General features: G+C 38.9%; 1 protein-coding gene across 1 annotated transcript in view; it reads right to left on the minus strand.

Moving 5' to 3' along the window:
* The window catches only part of TMEM178A (transmembrane protein 178A), an 88,349-nt gene that overhangs the window by 2,472 nt on the left and 64,843 nt on the right, over window positions 1-21,034 (minus strand). The window contains exons 3-4 of the mRNA XM_007476994.3: window positions 14,438-14,551; window positions 11,355-11,492 (exon numbers count right to left, since the gene is read on the minus strand). Of these exons, the coding sequence (XP_007477056.1) occupies window positions 11,355-11,492; window positions 14,438-14,551 (252 nt within the window). The remainder of the gene's footprint in view (window positions 1-11,354; window positions 11,493-14,437; window positions 14,552-21,034) is intronic.

Consider the following 21,034-nt stretch of genomic DNA (forward strand, 5'->3'; position numbering starts at 1 on the left):
AATGACCTTCTGAGGATTCTCACTTTTGATTGGCATAGGATGACAAGATCCAGGTGCTTAGATAAAAAGGAAAGTCGGGGGTGAGGGGGATGTAGGAAGGAGGTCATGGAAATCCAATATGACCCTTACCCTGGGCATCAGATTTCCCAGATTCCATTTCTAGATTTTCCACTGACTGTTGCACTCCCAGAAAGCCACAGCTCTTCATTGTGATTTAATTTTATTGGTTTTAATGTGTGTATGTGTGTGTGTGTGTGTGAGAGAGAGAGAGAGAGAGAAAGAGAGAGAGAGGGGAAAGAGAGAGAGAGACAGAGAAGAGAGAGAGAGACAGAGAGACAGAGACAGAGAGACAGAGAGACAGAGAGACAGAGACAGAGAGAGAGAGAGAGAGAGAAAGAGAGAGAGAGAGAGAGAGAGAGAGAGAGAGAGAGAGAGAGAGAGAGAGAGAGAGAGAGAGAGAGAGAGAGAGAGAGAGAGATGCCATCAATTTGAGAGTTGCTTTGTGCTCCTTGGGATATACCATTACCGAAGGAGACAGTGAGAATAACCTGGAAACTGGGAAGAAAAAATCTAAGGCTATGGATGAGACTAAGTTTTTGAGAGCTTCAGGAATCACAGTAATTTTCAGAAGACCTCAGAAGTGATCATTTTTAAGGAATTTTAAAAATCGGTAAAGGTGATCTGTTAAATGCTGACTCCCATTCCCTTTCAAACTAAATTCTCAAACATTCCTGAGGCCCTTTCCCCTCCCGGAATGCATATGTAGAAAAAAATGTAAGATCTAAAAATCTTAAAAGAAGTGCTGAGATCCTTTGATTATTTTCTGTCCTTTTGGAGAGGGGGTGGGGGGTGGAAGGCAGAGGAGGAGAGTTACTAAAGTGTTAGTTTCCTCTTTCTTGTCCTAGACTATAAAAATAAACATGTTACTCTGAGCAATTCAGGGAAGGGAAAAATCAAGATTAAAATATTTTTCTTAAGGAAATGTCTTCAAAATGGAATTTTCCTTTTCTTTCTTTTAAACACTATGAAAAGCATTCTTATTCCTATATGACCATTTAAGCTAAACCAAAACAAAACACTGTATGTTTACAAGGGCCTTTTAATGAATGCTGGTAATGGAACAATAAAGTAGTTTGAAAAATTGATCTCCAGGGTATCACCAAGTAGAATATAATAAAGCCATGACCTGTTTAAGGAAAAGAACTTTTCTTTGTAGTCAGTTATACAAAGAAGCAAGAATAAACAAAAATATTTCACAGTAACAAAAATACAATGTTGCCTGTGCTTATATTAAACCTAGCCCTCTAAGCATCTTCTGGAGACTGAGGCTTGGGAAAGGACATTTTCTGAAATTTAATATATGTCTTTTCAAAATTCAGCCCAATTATAAAGGTCATATCATATCTCATAGACAATGGGATACTGTGACTTTATTTCCTTTGAAAAGAATAATAACTAGCATTTAAATAATGTTTTAATATTTGCAAAATTCTCAACATGCATTATCTCACTTGGACTTCACAATACTTCTTGTATAAAATGTTTTGGAGGCAGCTAAGTGGCTCAGTAGAAAGAGTAGTAGGCCTGGAGTCAGAAGACTTGAGTTCAAATCCACACTAGTTGTGTGACCATGAACAAGTCACTTAACCTCTGTTTGCCTAATGCACTGGAGAAGGAAATGGCAAACCACTCCAGTATTTTTGCCCAGAAAGTCTCCTATGAGCTCAACAATTGGACACTATTGAACACCAGCATCACCAGCATCACCACCAAAAATGTGTTTTAGGGTATAATCATAGCAGTTAATGGTATATGTATATCTCATCTCCTCATCACTCTCTCCCGCATCCCCCCCAAAATTAAAGTGTGGGAACTAGATTCTGTCTATTGGACCCTAAGTGGTGAAGTGAGGTCTACCCATCAGTGGAAACCTCTGGTTCCTGATCAGCCCCTATACATTGGGGCTCAAATGCAACTCACCAAACAAGGTCTTTCCCAGTTCTTCTGAATACTGGAAGCCTTTCTCTCTAAAATCACTTCCATATACTCTGCATGGGTCCTTATTTATTCATTTACACGGGGACTATATTGTAAATTCTTTGTTTCCTTTCTTTGTATCTCTGTCCCTTAGCATCCTATCTAGCATCTAAGTGCTTAGTAAATGCTCATTTCATTTGATTGATTAATTGACTGAGACCTGATGGGTAGATAGCTCTGATGTCTACTTCTATGTCTACACTCTTGCTCTGTCATGGAAGTGAGCAATAAAAGGCACCCTGTTTGGCTGAACACAAAATACATAATACATAAGATAATTGAAAGTGATCATTGGATTTGATGTCAGACAATCTGGATTCAAAGTCTGCTTCTTACTATCTATGTGACCCTGGTCATGTCTCTTTTCCAGTTTCTTTCTCTGGAAAGTGAGGGTATTGCATTCAATTGTTTCTAACAGTGATATAGTTCAGTACGTAGAGTATGGATACAGGGTCCCAAGCTCTGCCTTTGAATCTCTGGGCAAGTCACTTGGGTCTGATTTTCCACATCTATAAAATGAGAGTGTTTGAATGGATAGCCTCTGAGGTCCATTCCAGTTCTAGATTTATGATCCGATGATCCTCTCCAGCTCTAAATCCTAAAATTATACATTTCTTTAAAAAATATTTTATTTTCCTCTATTACATGTGAAAAAATTCTTAACATTCATTTGTAAAGTTTTGTGTTCTAAATTCTCTCCCTTTTTCAGATTCTCCCATATTCCATCCCTGTCCTCCCCCCTCCCTGAGACATCAAGCAATCTGAAATAGATTTTACATGTGAAACATGTTTCCATCTTAGTCATTTTGTGGAAGAGTTCTCAAATGGGGGGAAAAGGATAAAGAAAATGGAATATAGTATGTTCCAATTTACATTCAGGCTCCAGTTCTTTCTTGGAGGGCATATGGCATTTCTCATCATGAGTCTCTAGGATTGTCTTGGATCAATGTGCTACTGAGAATAACTAGGTGATTCATAGTTGTTCACCAAAAAATATTGATGTCAGCTCTTTTCGTGGTGGCCAATAATTGGAAATTGAGGGGTGGCCATCAACTGGGGAGAGGTTGAACAAATTATAGTATATGATGGTGATGGAATACTATTGTGCTATAAGATATGATGAGCAGGATGATTTTAGGAAAAACTGGAAAGACATACATGAACTGTTGCAGAGTGAAATAAGCAGAATATTGTACACAGTAAAAGCAATATTTGTACGATGATCAGCTGTGAAAGACTATTACTTTCAGCAATACAACAATCCGGGATACTTTTGAAGGACGTGACAAAGAATGTTATTCAACTCCAGAGAAAGAACTGTTGGAGTGGGATGCAGATCACAGCATAATATTTTCACTTTAGTTTATTTCAATTTTCATTTTGGAGTTTTGGTTCTATATGAATATTCTCTTGCAACAATGACTAATATGGAAGTAAGTTTTGCATTATAATACACATATAATCAAATTGTTTATCATCTCCAAAAGGCAGGGAGGGAAGGGATAGAGGGAGAGAATTTGAATCTTATAATTTCAGAAAATGTATGTTGGAAATTGTTACATGTAAATAGGAAAATAAAATATATGCATATTTTTAAATTGCTGTCACTGTATATCATGTTCCTCTGGTTCTGCTTACTTCACTTTGTATGAGCTCATGTAAGTCTTTCCAGTAAAATAATATATTTTTGTCTAGATACACACTCATAGCAACAACTAGAGGGTTCAGTGGATAGAGCACTGGATCTGGAGTCAGGAAGACCCAAGTTCAAATCTGGATTCACATACTTACTAGCTTTGTGACTAGGCAACTTGCTTAACCTCTGCCTCAATTTCCTCAAATATAACATAATAATAGCATCTACCTGCTAGGATTGTTAGAAGAATCAAATAAGATAATCTTTACTAATTGTTTGGCACATAATAGGCACTTAATTATATGCAGTTTGGGGGGACTTTTTGAGCATGTGGGTGGCTTAGTGGATAGAGAGTCAGGTCTGGACATGGGAGGTACTAGGTTCAAATGTGACCTCAACCCCCAATTGCCTAGACCTTATTGCTTTTCTACCTTAGAAACTATACTCAAGGGCAGCTAGGTGGCTCAGTGGACAGACTGGGTTCTGGAATTGGAAGGACCTGCATTCAAATCTAGCCTCAGATACTTCCTAGTTGTGTGACCCAGGGAAAGCCACTTAACCTCAATTGCCTAGACCTTTCTGCCCTTCTGTCTTGGAACCAATAGTTAGTATCAGTTTCAAGACATAAGGAAAAAGTTGTTAAAATAAAAAAAATAAATAAAATTGTTTCGTCTTTCACTCCTATCCTGCTTCAAAAGGGCAAATATGATTTCATAGGAGGAGGAATAAGAGGAGGAAATGTTAGTATTTACATAGCAATTAAAGGTTTGTAAAGCTCAAATATTATCTCATTTTAACCTCACAAAACCCTGAGGTGGGTTCTATTATTCTCCCTATTTTACAGATGAGGAAACTGAGGCTGGTTTCTAAATTCTATGGTTCTATGAAATGTTAATATTTGTATATCTATCATATTAATTTTAGATTGGTCTAATTTATTTTAAAATAACATTTTCTTTTTATTTTTTAAACTCTTACCTTATGCCTTGATATCAGTTCTAAGACAGAAGAGCATCAAAGGCTAGGCAGCTGGGGTTAAGTGACTTGCCTAGGATCACACTGGAAATAACCAAGATTTGAACCCAAGTCCTCCCAACTCCGGGCCTGGCGCTGTATCCACTGTGCTAACTGGTTGCCTTCAGCATTTATTTTTATACAGTGCTTTTTTATGAACACGTTATAACATTCTTTGGCATTATCATTGTTTACTGTAAATTTCTGACTATTTTATGAGATCTACATTTATTTTATTATTTTAACTACGCTTGTGTTGTTTCTTTGCCCTTAAAACATACTGGTTGTTATAGCTATGATTTCATAGAATTACTGCATCATTTATTTGATTCTGAGTCATAGGTCAGAAGCATCACCCTCAGTAATAACATTTTGTCTATGGGAAAATAGGATCCATTCCTATAAATGCCTTATGGCAAAAAAAGGACGACTGCCTGCCTTATCTGTATCCCCATACAATTCCTCTTCTAATTTTTCCTCCTTTGCTCCAGTCTCTGACAAGCAGATGGCCCTTCTCCTTGGCAAGATGAATCTTTCTTCTCGAGCCCTTTATTCTCTGTCCCCACCAACCCCCCCCCCATCACCCCTCCAAACCTCTGTTGCTAATCGTCAGTCATTCCCTATCTCCTGACTCCTTTCCTGCTGCCTACAAACATGCCCAGGTCTTTCTTTTCCCTATAAAAAATACCTTTCATTTGATCCTAGCATCCCTCAAGTTATCATCCCATATTTCTCCTCCCTCTCACAGCCAAACCTTAGAAAGAGCCATCTGTGCTTGTTGTCTCCATTTCCTTTCCTCTTATTGTTCTCAACCTGGTCTAATATAGCACAGTACTTCATCACTCAACTGAAACTGGTCTCTCCAAGGTTACTAATGATCTCTTAATTGCTGCATCTGATGAGCTTTTTCTCAGACTTCATCCTTCTTGACCTCTCTGCAGTTTGACACAGTTGACCACCTCCCTCATCTGCGATATCCTTTTTCCTTGGATTTTGTTTTTAATTTTTAATTTTTTTTTAATTCCTTACCTCCAAGGGCAGCCAGTTGGCTCAATGGATTGAGAACCAGGCTTAGAGACAGGAGATCCTAAATTCAAATCTGGCTTCAGATACTTCCTAGCTATGAGATCCTGGATAAGTCCCTTAATCCCCAGTGTCTAACTCTTATTGCTTTTCTGCCTCAGAACCCATCCTTAGTACTGATTACAAGATAGAAAGGAAGGGTTAAAAAGAAACACAACACAACTTAGCTTCTATGTTAGAAAAGATATGGAGTATTGGTTCCAAGGCAGAAGAGTGGTAAGGGCTAGACAATGGGAGTTAAGTGACTTGTCCAGGGTCACACAGCTAGAAAGTATCTCAGGCCACCTCCTTGAGTTTTTTATGACACTGCTCTCTTCTGACTGTTCTCTTCTCTGTCCAGCTACTCCTTTTTCAGCCTCCCTTGCTGGATTATCATCTATAATTATTTTGTGTATATCTCATAATAACTTATACATTTGTATGTTTTTCCCCCAATAAATTCCTTTAGGGGAGGAATGGATTTAACCTTATTATTTCTACTACCTATCAGAGTGACTTGCACTACAGTCGGTGCTAAATAAATGCTTGCTGAAAGACTGAATGAATATCATGACATTGCAATAATAATTTCCTAGCATGATGTTACAGGTGAGATTTCTAAATATTATTGATTCTGCTACCTGTAGACATTTGAGGAAAAAGGAATTCTATCCGATACTAATAATTTTCCCTCCATTCCCCAACACCCTTGGTCCCTCTGTCCAATGGCCACTGTTGCACTAGCACAGCTGAGTTTCCCATAGTTCCTCCCCAAAGTGGCAGTGGAGAGAGACATCAGACATCCCACTATGAAGGGAAAGGGATGCAAGCCTGATCAGTGGGGAACCTCAAAGGGAGTTGAAAGGACAGCTGGGAAGAGGAAGGAAGAGGAGAGCCTGGGGAACAGTTCCCAAGTGTGCCCAGACACTCTGCAGACTACCCATTCTGCATGTAAGTAATTAGGAGCTGTCTGTAAAGAATGACAGAAGAATAAAAATTTCACACAGACACATAGACAGACACACACAAACTTTCCATTTTAACCTAGCATACTGACATAATACTGACATTCTTCAGTGGAAGACTTTGCTACTAAACAGACACAGGATGAAAATCAAGAACCTCTATCTAAAAGGAGCTCCATTTAGCATGCATGATATGTGGGTGTCAGGCGGATTCAGGCTGCTGGTGACATTTCTTTACTTGACTTTTCTGCTTGAGTCAAATAGATCTCCCTATCACCTCCCTCCACCATTTCCCTCACATTTTCTATTACTAATTGTGTACAATCAGCACCAAATGTGTACATTAAATGTTTCGAATGTGTATATTATTTACTCCCATGAGTGGAATTGTCTCCATAAGTTAAGTTTTGAAAGTGGGACCGAGGCAGAAAGGATCCAGTCAGACAATGAGGGAAACCTCACCTGGGATAAGATGGGTGACCAAAGGAATGAAAGAAGAGGAGGGTTCAACACTTGGAAGAACAATGACCTATATAGCTCTGTTGGGTTTGCAAAGCTCTGTACTGAAACAAATGAATGAATGAATGAATGAATGAATGAATGAATGAATGAATCAGCATTTTAATAGGTTCTTGCTATAAACCAGGCACTCTGCTAAGTTCTGGGAATACAAACACAATAAACTAAACAGTCCCTGCCTTCAAGGAGTTTATAGACTTTGATGGGGGGGTAGGGGTGGAAATAACATGTAAAGGGCTTCTAGAAGAAGGTATACAGTTTTGTTTACGTACTGCATCATAGTCTGAAAATGCCCGAGGAAGGAGTGTGGTACCTGGCTCCCAGACCAATAAAATGAAAGCTCAGCTCTCAGAGACCAGGGTCCACGGAGGCAGACTCTGAGCTCCAATGGGGGGGGGGGGTGAGGAAGGTTGCTAGAGAGCAGGTGGCCTGATATGGAAATGAACTGTCAATCTAAAGAGAACTGGAAAGCAGCAATGGGCTGGATCCAGGGAAGAGAAGATGAAAACTCACCTGTCAGAGCCCAGAGCTCCAGGGGCAAAGTCTGAATTCTGATGAGAGGAGGAAGAGAATGATCAAAATGAAAATGACTATTGATAACTCCAAAAGAACTGAAAATAAAAAGGTTCTGGGGGTTTCTTCTACTATTACTGGCCCAGGTGTTAAGAAATTCAAATTTTAAGCAGAGTAGGAGCTTTCCTTGAAAGCGAAAGATACTAATGGCCTAGGCTGAAGCTTAACTACACATCTGCTAAATTTCCAACTAACTTTTCTTTAAAACTCAATCAGCCTGCTCTACTTTCTGCTGAGATAGTCAAGATTGCTGGTTTCTATGGTGCTTTGGCTGATTTTATTGCTGCCAAATGTTTTAGATTATTCATTCATGATCTACATTAAAAGATTTATTTTAAATGTACTATAGTGGGTGGCAGCTGCCAGTGCCATAATTTCTCTGATCTTGTTTGTCCACTCCCTGACAATCACATATAGGGGCTTCATTTAAAAAGATTTCAGGTCCCCTCTTTTTTTTTGTTTTTTGTTAATGAATATAGGGAGGATGGTCCATTAAACCAGAGAAAGGGATGGTTCTAGTCAAATGTCCTGGGTTCAAAATCTTGCTTCTTGAAACTGCTTCTGCATTTTATACAAGTCACATCCTCCCTAGAAGTGTTTCTTCATTTTTTTAAAATGAGAGGGCTTAAGGGGGACAGCTTAGCAGTTCAGTGGATTGAGAATCAGGCTTACAAATCAGAGATCCTGGGTTCAAATCTGGCCTCAGTCAATTCCTAGCTGTGTGACCCTGGGCAAGTCACTTAACCTCCATTGTCTAGCCCTTACTAACCAGCACACAGTATTAATTCTAAGAAGGAAGGTAAGGATTTTTTTTTTTAATGGTGGGCCTGGTTAGATGAATTAGATGATCTCTTTCAGCTCTGGAACCCTAATCCACATAAGAGGACAATTGAATATAATAATAGCTAGCATTTATATAGTATTTTAAGGTTTACAATCATTTGATCCTCACAATAACTCTGTGATGTAAGTGTTATTATTCCCATTTCATAGATGAGGGAACTGAAATTTTCTTTCTATTATTATTATTAATTACAATTAAGAGCCCCAGTAGCACAGAATCCCTCTGGCTCTGGGTTACCAAGGCTTCCAAATGCCCTCAAAAAATCAGTTTGAAATGAATGTCCTGGGAGTATGCTTAACAGTTTTCATAATCCAAATTCTCATCCCCCAAACCCTGGAATCTAGAAGACTCTTTCTTACACTTCCTCCTTAGTTATCACTGTATCTCAGCACTGATCTGGAAAATAAAAACAAAATAAACCAAAAAAAGCTGGGACAGGCCAGATCTTACTTCCAGATCATGCTGGAATGATACCATTAGGGCTGATTTTCCTGTTTCCTTCCTCCCAACTTCATCTCACCCTCCTTATTAGGTAATTTAGAAAATCCCTGCATCTTACTTATCCTGTCCTATGGCTAATAGGACAATCTTTCAGGGGTACATACTGGCTCTTTGTCTCAAATGAGAGATAAAGTCAAAGCCCTGAAGGTCTGAGAGGCCGTTGATTGGTTGGTAGATATCATCCCTTCTCTCCAAGTGCATTGTGGACATGGAGACTACATGCTGAAACTCTCCCTGCTAGCTACCATTCTCCTCCTTCCCTTGTGAAGCTAGTTAAGCTGTTTCTGTGCAAGATAACAGTTTTCACATGAACTCCCCAGTGCTATAGAGCCCCTGCCTCCAGGGGGAAGGTACAGACAGGAGCAGAGATGATGGTTATGAAGGGTAACTAAGCGCTCCATTGGGTGGAGTGCCAAACCCATGATGGAAGAGACACCACTGTGTTAGCTGTGATTATATCAGCCACCCAGTCCTGGAACAACTCCACAGTGGATTATCTACTGGCTTGGGGCAGCCAGGGGTGACCAAGCAGCTTTCAGCTAAGAAAGGCTTTAGGTTACTCCTTAACAACTAAAGACTTGTTATTAAGTGACCTACAGATTCTGTAGCCCAATACAAACCAGGTGAGAAATTTTATTCCTTGGCTTTGTTTGGAGGAAAAAAATGTGTACACACACACACACACACACACACACACACACACACACACACACACACACACACACCACAGTAGGAGCAGCTTAAATAACGGAACTCTAGGGAAGTTGAAACAAGCGTATGCTAAATGATTACATGTCTGGGGCAAATGTAATTAAATGCTGATGTTGGATATATTTTATGGAACTATTAATTGGGCCATTCACCAAAAGTCTTTCATTAAAGCATCAACCATTAACCTTCAGGCTGTGAAGGAAAGCACACTGTTCTTCACTAATGTCAGGCCAGACCATTTTGACCACTTTGCCATGGCAGAAGCTGGCTCAGATGATGATGATTTTCCCCCCATATGGGAAATTGAACAATTGGGGAAGAATTGGGAGTGTAGGAGTAGTTGAGGCAGCCAGACCCTTCTTCTCCTTTCATGCCAAACTGCCTTCCTTGGATTAGCCAAAGAAAATTAATTTGTCTTCCCTGTAATATGACGAGGAACCAAAAAGAGGTCACTTCAAATCCAGAGGGATCCAAAATAAGTCAGAATTTACTGAGAGGAGCTTTATGCTCATTACAGCAATGAACTCCATGCTCTTTGCCTATCTGATCTAATCTCAAAACTCATATACTGCTATGTCAGTGGGGAAAAAAATCCCCAAGGAGACTCTATCATGTGGTATTATTGATTCTAATTCTCCTTTACACAAACGCAGATAGCTGAAGGTTAACTCTATATCTCAATAGTATTCTCTGTATTCAAGTATAACTTTATCACCACATAACAACTGTGTGCTATAATAAAAGGTAATCAGAGTACAATGGACAGAGTTTTAAATCCAAAGAACTGGTTTCAAGTTCAGGCTCGGCTAACTGCCAAGTAAGACACTTAATTGTGCCAAGCTTTTGTTCCCTCATCTAAAACTAAAAGATGAAATCTTCCTTACCTAGCACACAGGCTTGTGTTAAAGATCTAATGAAATAATGTATGTGAAGCTCTTAATGGCTGAAAAGTATTAACCCAAAGTAAAGAATTATTAATTATTTGAACCCCAAAATACATTATTCTACATACAGAATGATGATGCTAATAACTCACAATCAGTTGGATATGGGCTTTGAATGGATTTTTCATAAATGAGGGTGACTCTATAACTCTAGCTACAGCCTCTACCTATAACCAAAGGCACGTATTTGTTTTTTGTTGTTTTTTTTTTACACATATTTGTAAAAGTCCAGGATTGCGTTAGGTTATCCTCTGTGGGAATGGACCAGAATGATCCAAATACCTATATCCAAGACATGTTTAGCAGCATCTTCTAGACATCTGGTCAAAATGACCACTCCAATCAAAAGGGAAAAGAATACAGATTATTTTCTGGCCTTTTTGTTTTCTTCTGGATGTGCTCCCTCACTGAAATGATGAGAATCTTTTAATCCAACCACCATAACTGAGAAATACCAAAACGAAGGTCATTGCTCAGACAGTGACTGTGGGAGGGGTCAAGAAAAGCATGAGGTTCACCTTTCATGGGGAAGGGAGATAGGACCATACCTGTCATAAGGAAAAGTAGTCCTGCCACATGCTGGGTCAGACTTTCCTCCCAAAAGAAACTGACAGTAGCTACGATGCAACCACAGAGAAGCACGGCTGCAGCCATTCCCAGGAAGCCTGCTGTGATTCTTCGTAAGTCTGGTGCCAAAAGAGAGGTAGAAAAGAGTTTTTAATATAACTGTGGACCATGGGAAATGAAACACGATAGATTTTAGTATGGCTATTGAAGAGGGTTATACCACTAGGGGTTCTTAGAGGGTGACTTTGGAATGGATAGGCACTAGGGCAAGGGCAAACTGGGGAACTCTGGTTCTGAGTAATTCAAGGGAGAAAATGGTGGGGATACCTACTTATTCTCTACACAACCTATGCCATTTTAAGCCAAGACAGAAAAGGAATCCCATGGAAAGCTGGGCTTCAAGGAAGAACAGGTTAACCTGAAATGTGTACCTGCCCCTTTGTGCCTGCCAATAATCATGGCAATAGAAGAGAGCCAAGCAAAGTCCAGGTGGGAGGTGGATCTGTGGAGCTCCATTAAAATCCAGGATCCATGACAAATGGCCTTCCTTATGAAACCTAAAGTTAGCACTACTCCCAAATACCAAGCTCTCATTGTGTTCTCAAATGTCAAGCCTGATAGGTCACACTGGAAACAAAAATAAGATCATCCAATATGGAGCCCAGCCCCAGCACAGATAAGCTCCCCATATACTGCTGGTCAAAGACTGTGGCTTACAATCCTGGTTCAAGGAAAAACAACAGGAATGGGACACATTTGCCCAAACTTTAACTACAAATATAGTGCATGGCAATCCTTTAGAGGGTAACCCAAAGATACTATGTAGATGATGAAATGGAGAAGTAGGTAAATGGAAATCAAATTTCTTTAAAAAAATTTTTTTATTATAATATTTTATTCCCCCACCTCAATTACATATAAAAATAATTTTTGACCTTTTTAAAAAAATTTTGAGTCAAATCCTCCCCCTCCCTTCTCTTGAATCAAATTTCTAATGTAGTTCATATTATCACCCTTCCTTTTTCAAGGAAAGAGTTCCTATTCCTGATTTACAGCATCCCTAAATGAACTATGAGCAAATATTTCTGCAGAAAGTGAAAAAAGGCAGCAAGGGCCTGAAGGAGCATGATAATTAAGAGATAGTGCAGATAGCTTTAAAATTTCAGTCAGTCCAGAATACACACCATTCCCCCGGGCATCTTATAAGTATGACCAATATTGTCCCATCTCTTTCTCATTTCCCTGTGGTTCAGGTGATTAATGTAATTTGTTATGACCTTTAAGAATAGAGGAACAGACAAAGTCCATTTTGGATATATGTTGGTCTTATTTTGCTTCAACCCAAACATGTGATTTAATTAGTGCAGGAACTCCCAGAGAGTAAATTCCATTTTGCACCTCATATCCTTAGAGAGCTGTCTGGAGACAGTAAAAGGTTAAGTGACTTCCTCAAGGTCAAACAGCCAGTAAGAATCAGAGGCAGGCTTGAACCCAGGTTTTCCCAATTCAGAGGCTGATTCTTCTATTTGCTTACTATGCCCTGTTGCCTCTCACATCAGGGTTGCTAATACAAAAGCAGCAATCTCTACTGTAAAGATCACCAACACTAACAGGAAAGACAACCTTTAAGGATAGAGATTTAATAAAATCTTTTTTTTCTTGGAAACCACTTCCAATAAAGTAGGCAGCTAAGTGACACAGTAGGTAGAGCACCAATCTGAGAGACAGGAGGTTCTGGGATCAAATTTGGCCTCAGACACTTAGCTGTGTGACCTAGGCAAGTTACTTAACTTCATTTGCCCAGACTTTATTAGGCGCTCCTGCTTTGGAATTCTTATTTTTTATTATTATATAATATAATAAATTATTGTGAGCCAATGTATTATTATTATTACGTATTATTAAGCAACTTTTATTAACCAATACTTAGCATCAATTCTAAGATAGAAGGTAAAGGTTTAAAAAACAATATTCACCTTTGATTTGCTGAGGAAGGATGATTAAAATTCAGCTATCAGAAGGCATTTTTAGGAAATCTTACCACTACAAAGAAGATCACATTTCATTCTGATGACTCCAAATTTCTAATGATTACGGATTTTAGATACAATATATATGAATGCACAACTTAATATTTCTATCTGGGTGAGTGCAGCCCACCGAAAACACAAAGCTGCTCCTTACCACTGTTCTGATTCAGAATTTACACACAACTTGTTTTCTTACAATAGCCTTTCCTTCCTTTTGCATCACCAGGGCTTAGTACAGTGCTGGCCCATAGTAGGAGCTTAATAAGTGTTTCCAGACGACTAACAACCACAAAGATGACATATCCCAGTAGCAAATTGCATTAAATCCTCTGTTTGCTATAAACATTTTCTAAACTACTGCTGCCACTTGTTAACTGTCATCATGGAGGTTTTTCAACCTCATTTGGCTTCCTAAATGTGATGAGATTATTTCAGGTGTTCTAATGTGTTTTGCTGATGAGGAAAAAGATAATTGCTGCCTTAGAGACCTGCAGGAACCTACAGCTCCTCTCCAGAAAATTACCAACATAATATTCACGGGGACATTATAGCAGATGTACAAAGAGTCAAGATGATTGTCTAGAGTGTATAAACAGAACAAAAACATGAGTAACTACTAGCTTAGACTTGGGCTGCTATTTCTTCTCATTCGGTGCCTCAAACTAGCTTTATAAAAACTAAAGAAACAAAAACAAAACCCCAGCAATGGGACCAGACATTACCTTGCACTTAGGGGCAAGCAGGTAGCTATATAAATGTACATGTACACATACAGGCTCTACTGGGTAAACAAGTCAAATCCTCTTTGCACTGAATTAGTTTCGTCAGCTTCTCACTAGGTGTGATTGGATCCCAAGGGTAGAGATACACTGCACTGTCTCTTACTACCAACACCGACCCTGGGGTTGTTTCTAGACGGACTCCAGCCCAGAGCTCAGGGGAAAACAAAGTGTCACGCAGGAAGTGAGAAACAAAGTCTCGCACAGGAAGTTTCTGCTTCTGTCTCAGATATCTTCCTTGTGGTGGATACTTACGAAGCAGGTGCCACTCGTCTTGCTGGATTGTCTTGGTTAAATTAAAGGGAATGTTTCGCAAGCGGATTGGCTGAGAAAAGTGATACTTGATAGCTGTGCATCTCTGGGCAATACCTTGAAGAAAATAAGAAATGTGTTTTAATAGCCAGTTTACTAAAGGGGTCATGTGAGAAGGAATGATGGATTCATAAAATGTGCTGAATAAAGGGGTGGGGAGAGACTTATCAGTCATCTGTTGATTTTCCTCCCTAACGGATGGGTCCCTCTGCTCAGATTCTTCCATGTTTCTGTACCTGTATATTAAATTGAGTTTCCATCATTATCTAAGGAATCTACAGAGGAGATGGGTCAGGAGAATACTGCATGATCACATGAAATCAGCCTGAAACTTAAAAGGGGCTACAGGAAAATTACATGAATAGAATTGAGAATTGACTAGCTAGGGCTAGCAAAAAAAAAAAAAGGAATCCAATGCCAACGTGAAATAAGTAAGAAGTAACTTGTAATAATATTCTGTTTTGAGATAACATGTTTTTCACTTTCTGATTTCATTAAATCCTTATGACAATTTTGGGAATTAGGCTGACCCCATTTCACAGGAGAAGGAAATTGAGCAGTTAGATGGCACAGTGAATAGAGTGCTGTGAAAACAGGAAGACACTTCTTCCTGAGTTCAAAACTGCCTTTATACACTTACACACTGCGGGACCCTGAACAAATCACTTAATCCTGTTTGCCTCCATTTCCTCATCTGTAAAATGAGCTGGAAAAGGAAATAGCAAACCACTCCAGTGTCTTTGCCATGAAAACCCCAAATGTGATCACAAAGAGTCAGACAGGATTGAAAAAATGACTGACCAGTAAGTCACAAATTATCTTAGTGAAGAAAATTGTGTATAAATTATGCCCAGGCACCCTTGAGAGAGGTCCATGGGGACACAAGACCTTGGGTCCTAGGTTATATATAGGGATATACACTATATAACTGAATTGTGATATTCTGTACTCAACTTCTAATCATGTTCATCCCAAATTTGGCCATACTTCACAAACTCTTTGAATGAAGTCTATGTGACCATTCTATTCAAAGGACCATAGTAATTTCTAAAAGGAGGTCATATTGGAGATTGATGCACTGGATTTATATACGGGGCAAGAAGCCTAGGCTCCCAATTCCACAAACTTTTATTTTGATTCAATACAATAAGCCATTATCAAACATCAGCTAAGTACCAGGCAAAACAGCTAGGTGGCCCAGTGGATAGAGTACCCAGCCTCGAGTCAGGAAGACTTAACTTTATGAGTTCAAATCTGTCCTTAGACATTTACAAGCTCTGTGACTTGATGAATCATTTACCTCTGTTTGCCTCAGTTTCATGACATCTGTAAAATGAGCTAGAGAAGGAAATTACAAATCTCTGCCAAGAAACCCTCAAATTGGGTTATGGAGAGTCACTGAATAGAAACAAAATACCAGGCACCATACTAAGCACTGGGGCTATGAAGACAGAAATTAAATATCCTTGCCATTGGATGCTTTTACTCTACTGTGGTAGAGGAAGACAACTTGTAAATACACAATATAGACAAAGTAATGGTGGTGGGTGGAGAGGAGAACAATGGGAGAATCAAGGAAAAAAAGGACTCCTAAATAAGGGGCAGCACTTGAGCTGAGCCTTGAAGTCAGCTTGAGGTTTTAAGAGGTAAAGTTGATTAAAGTATGCCAGGTCTTGGGAACAGCCTGGGCAAAGGCATGGAATTTTCTTCTTCTCTTTCTTCTCCTTTTCTCCCTCGTTCTCCTCCTACTCCTCCTCCTTCTTCATCATCATCTTCTTCCTCTTCATCTTCTCCTCTGTCTCTCTGTCTCTGTCTCTGTTTCTCTGTCTCTCTGTCTACCTGTCTGTCTCTATCTATCTATCTCCCTCCCTTTCTCTCTTTCTCTCCTTCACTCTTCCTATCTTGCCCAGACACTTACCCTTCCTAGCAACAGATACTCTTTTCAGTACATAATCTGGCCTCTTTCAATCCATTCATTATTGCTGGTATAGAAAGACAAATTTCTTCTCTGAGGGCCTGTGATTTCATCAGTATGAGAACTCCACAGACAAATGTCCTTAGGCTACTTTAAATGTGCTCAAAGATTTGATTGCTGACATTGCTATACTATGTCTTTGTACAAAGAGATTGTTCATTTGACATGAACAGATCGTAGCAGTTTAGTACAGATGTTGCAAATAACCATTTGTAAAGAAGAGGGAAGAAGAGACAAGGAGTTATGTGCCTTTGCTTAGGGCATTTTCCTTGCAATATTTGAAACAATAAATACTTCTTATTTTGGATTTGGACACACTGCATAGTTGACTGAATCATTTTACTCCTGTTCAAAAACTTTCCATGTCTCCTTATTGCCTCAAAGATCAATCAATCAAGCTCCAAGACACTTATGCCAGATACTGTTTTAAGTGTTGAGGATAGAAATATAATGAATGAAGCAATCTCTGGTAAGGGGTTTATTTTCTACTCGAGGTGATAAGTACATATATCAGTGTAAGAGAGGGGATTGGTTGAGCACATCAATCAAGTTACCCCAACCATTTAAAATGCCAATATGTGAAGTTCTAATAGCTTAATGAGGTGAGAATACTACTCTATGGAACAAGTCAGACATAGGTCTAGACTAATATTGGGAAGAGTCCTTGATCAGCCGGAGTTAATCAACTGAATAAACAAAAAGAATATTTAGATTGACTAAGGTCACTTCTTATGAGCCTACAAAATATCAAGAAAATATAAACCAGAAATTCAAGCAAGTGATGAGGAAAATGCATTCCAGCTAAACCCATGAAAAGAAAGAGCCTCAGATCTCTTCACCCATACCTGCCTTTATGGACATCATCTGAGCAAAAAGATTCCCAAGAGTTATAAATTATTCCTTTTTGACATGTGCTCTCCAAGCTTGAACTCTGTTTCTCTTGACTTTATATGTACCTGTGTGAAGCTGTCGCAAATTTGTTAGTGGGGAGTGGGGAGAGGTTTTATACTAACTTCTCTTACCATATCACTTTAGTAAATCACTCTTTATAAAAACTAATTGAGGCATAGCTAGGTGGCTCAGTAGATAGTTAGCCAGGCCTGGAGACAAGAGGTCCTGAATTCAAAATTGGCCTGAGGCACTTCCTCACTGTGTGATCCTAGTCAAGTCACTTAACCCCAGTTGCCTAGCCCTTACCACTTTTCTGCCTTGAAACCAATTCTTAGTATTGATTCTAAGACAGAAAGTAAGGATTAAAAAAAAATTAATTGAATATGACTGGCTGAATTATATTGACTGATAATTGTGATAAGGAACATATCTGTTGGAGCTCTCAAGATATAGTATTAAAAAATCTACTCCTTTTATCCTCCAGTGATATTCCTAAAACCCTAAGTGCACTCCTAGACCTGACTGGTCAGTGTGAATTGGAGTTGGGATAGTTCATTCCTGGAATATATACTTCCTGCTCATGTCTTCCTTTTGGAATCCTTATTTTCCTTCACAACTGATCTAAGGTACAATATCCTGTGTGAATCCTTTGCTGACACTCTTGGTTGCTAACACTTTATTCATATTACCTTCTTTGTTTGATTATATATATATATAATCCCCTAGTAGAATGAGTAGTCTTTGACAGGAAGGACAAGTTCATTTTGTCTTTATATCCCCAAAGCTAAGTACAATGCCTTGTAAATATAATGCAGCTTGCTATGATCACCTATAAACAGCTATTAAGAAAGAAAAAGAAAAGGACTTTATCCACTCAACTTACCTTTGATACATTTTCCCCTTCCCATTCATTTGCATGGAATAACAAGAAATGGGTTTTAGAAACTGGGGAGCAAAAGCCCAGTCTTTTGAAGTTTGTTGCAAGGGAAGCTTCTAAACTATTACTTTGGACTAAGTATAGTTTAGCAACTGGAAATTAAGCAGGAAGCCAAGAGAAAGCCTAACTCTAAGTAAAAGTAAGTAGAGCTTTCCTGGCAGGACTCTGGGACCAATGGAATAATATCAAGAAGCAGCTACACAAAGGCAAAAGGAGTAACATCCAGCAGAGACTACATATTACAGACACATGACAAGCAGACACTGAACATAATACAGATATTGAACACTGGGTAAGATCAGCAAAAAGGCAAATCTGGGAAGAATGCAATATACCAAAAACTATTGGTGGATGCCAAAGTTGACCCCCCCAACATTTATGCTAGGACCACAAGTATTCTCTTCTGTACTCTATTTCATACATTCACCCTGGCCACACATTTTCCCTATATGTCATTTCCATCTTCAGTCCATTTTTCAGATGAAAAAACAAAGACAAAGAGGGTTAAGTGACTTGATCAGGGTCACAAGTCTACTAAGTGTCTGAGGCCAGATTTGAACTCATAAACATGAGACTCTAATCATGGGCTATGGCCATATATATTTAATATGTGTGTCTTTGCTTCCTATTAATAGTGCAGGTATTCATTAGAGAGGGTGTCCCGAATTCATGGGAGAGATCTCTATTTGTTGCTTTCTATTTCACTGAATATTTTTTCTTTGAACTCAATTTGTCCTTCACCTAACTTGTAAAAGTAAATAGTGGAATGCTGGTGAACTATGGTTCTGAGCAGATATGGTTACAAAGAGTATGATGAACCTGGAAAGACACATAAAAGTTGTATGGTATCTTGGGTTCTCGCCAAAGAATCATCACTAAACAAATGCCTGTTGAATTATAGATTACACATGATAAACATAACTAGAGGGACAGCTAGGTAGCACAGTGGGTAGTGCACCAGGTCTGGAGTCAGGAGTACCTGGGTTCAGATACTTCCTACCTGTGTGACTCTGCGCAAGTCACTTAACCCCAATTGCCCAGCCTTTGACGCTCTTCTGGTTTGAATTGATACCAAGGCAGAAGGTAAAGGGTTAAAAAAAAAAAATATATATATATATATATATATATATATATATATATATAACTACAACAGCTAAACTGAGAGATGATTTTCACTATGTGGGAAATTATGGTCATTTTCATGGAATCTTAACTGCCTTCTGCCTTCTCTCTTTCTTCCTCTCCATCTCCCTTCCCATGTATAGAATGATGTCATCATGACAGGCAAGAAAGAGAGCAGAGAATGGTTAGGCAGGTAGCAAGCCTTCCTGCGAGTATTTTCCTGAATCCACAGGGGAGAATGATGTGTGCCAGAGATGAGGTAGGGAATAAGTAGATCACAGAATTGCCTTCCCTTTCCTACTAGGCTGATGATCCAAGAGCAAGTGGCCAAGTAAAACTGAAAGTAGGAAACTAGAGTCATATTTTTAGGAAAAGACACAGAAGAGTGTCACACACTTCATTTGGCAATATTCACTCCCTTACCCCATGATGTTCAAGTAATGCAGGAATCTGAGAGCCAATGGAGATCTTGCTGCCCATATTGAGATTTTGCCCTGAAATACCTTCAGGCACTAATGTGTTCAGCTCCCACTGAAGATCAAAGTCTCAAGATTGAATTAGTTAGAGAAATATGAGTGGAGGCGAGAGAAATGATTGAATCAGGGCACTATCTTTATTTCCTTATTCCTGAATTTAGGGAGGGGAGTGTTTGTTTGTTTTTTAGTATCAAAACATAAACTCGACTGGAATGAGAGAGGAAAGCTTAATAAATTTGGGTTTCCTATAATATATCAATAGGACTGGGAAAAGAAAACTAGACGAATATACCGACAGGAAAAGAACCGGTTGTTAGTAGGGGTTTACTTGGCTCCCTTAACTGGGAGTGGAGGAAGAAATTTTAAAATAAAGGAAAAAAGAAGAGGTCATTTCAGTAAAGAAATGGCATATTATGTGATAGTTATGCTGAAATAATCCACAAGGAGGCATTAGATTCAAATCTTTTCTTAGTCCAGAACTATGAAATTACACAACATTCTTGATTTAGAATGCATTGAATTTGGCTCTTTGAAAGGGAATGCAGAGGGTGAGTTTATAGCACCAGATGGCATCACACGATGGGGGGGAAGATACATGCAGGGGTTGCAAAGAGCAACTTATGGACTATATTTAGTGATTAATTAGGTTCTTAAAGGGCCAGGTGGAGCCAGTTGTGAGCTAACACAAGATATATAAGATATTGAGAAGAGCAGTAGGATTCAGGAGGGATGGTGAAGAACATATCTGCTGATGATACTTTTATTGTTTTAGGAGCTGATGAGATAGGTACCACGAGCCCTTGAGTTAAGTCATGAAAAGCATCAGTCATGTGCTTGCTTGTATACAGTACTCTATACAGTTGTGTCTGCTCTAAAGTGAACAAGAATTCATACAAAATAAATAGAGGAACAAATGAATGCATCAATAGCTGTAGACATGCCTTTTCTCTTAAATCTGTCCCTTCCTTTGCTATCACCAACTAATTTATTTCAGGCTTTCAGCACATCACATCTCAGTTACTGAAAATAATAACCTAAGGGGTTACAGGATCACAGATTTCAAATTAGAAGGGACCTTTGAGGCCATATAATCTAAATTGCTCATTTTATATCTTTTTAAAGTGGGGTGCAGAGAGTTT

This window comes from Monodelphis domestica, chromosome 1, assembly GCF_027887165.1.
Source record: "Monodelphis domestica isolate mMonDom1 chromosome 1, mMonDom1.pri, whole genome shotgun sequence".
Classification (NCBI taxonomy): Eukaryota; Metazoa; Chordata; class Mammalia; order Didelphimorphia; family Didelphidae; genus Monodelphis; species Monodelphis domestica.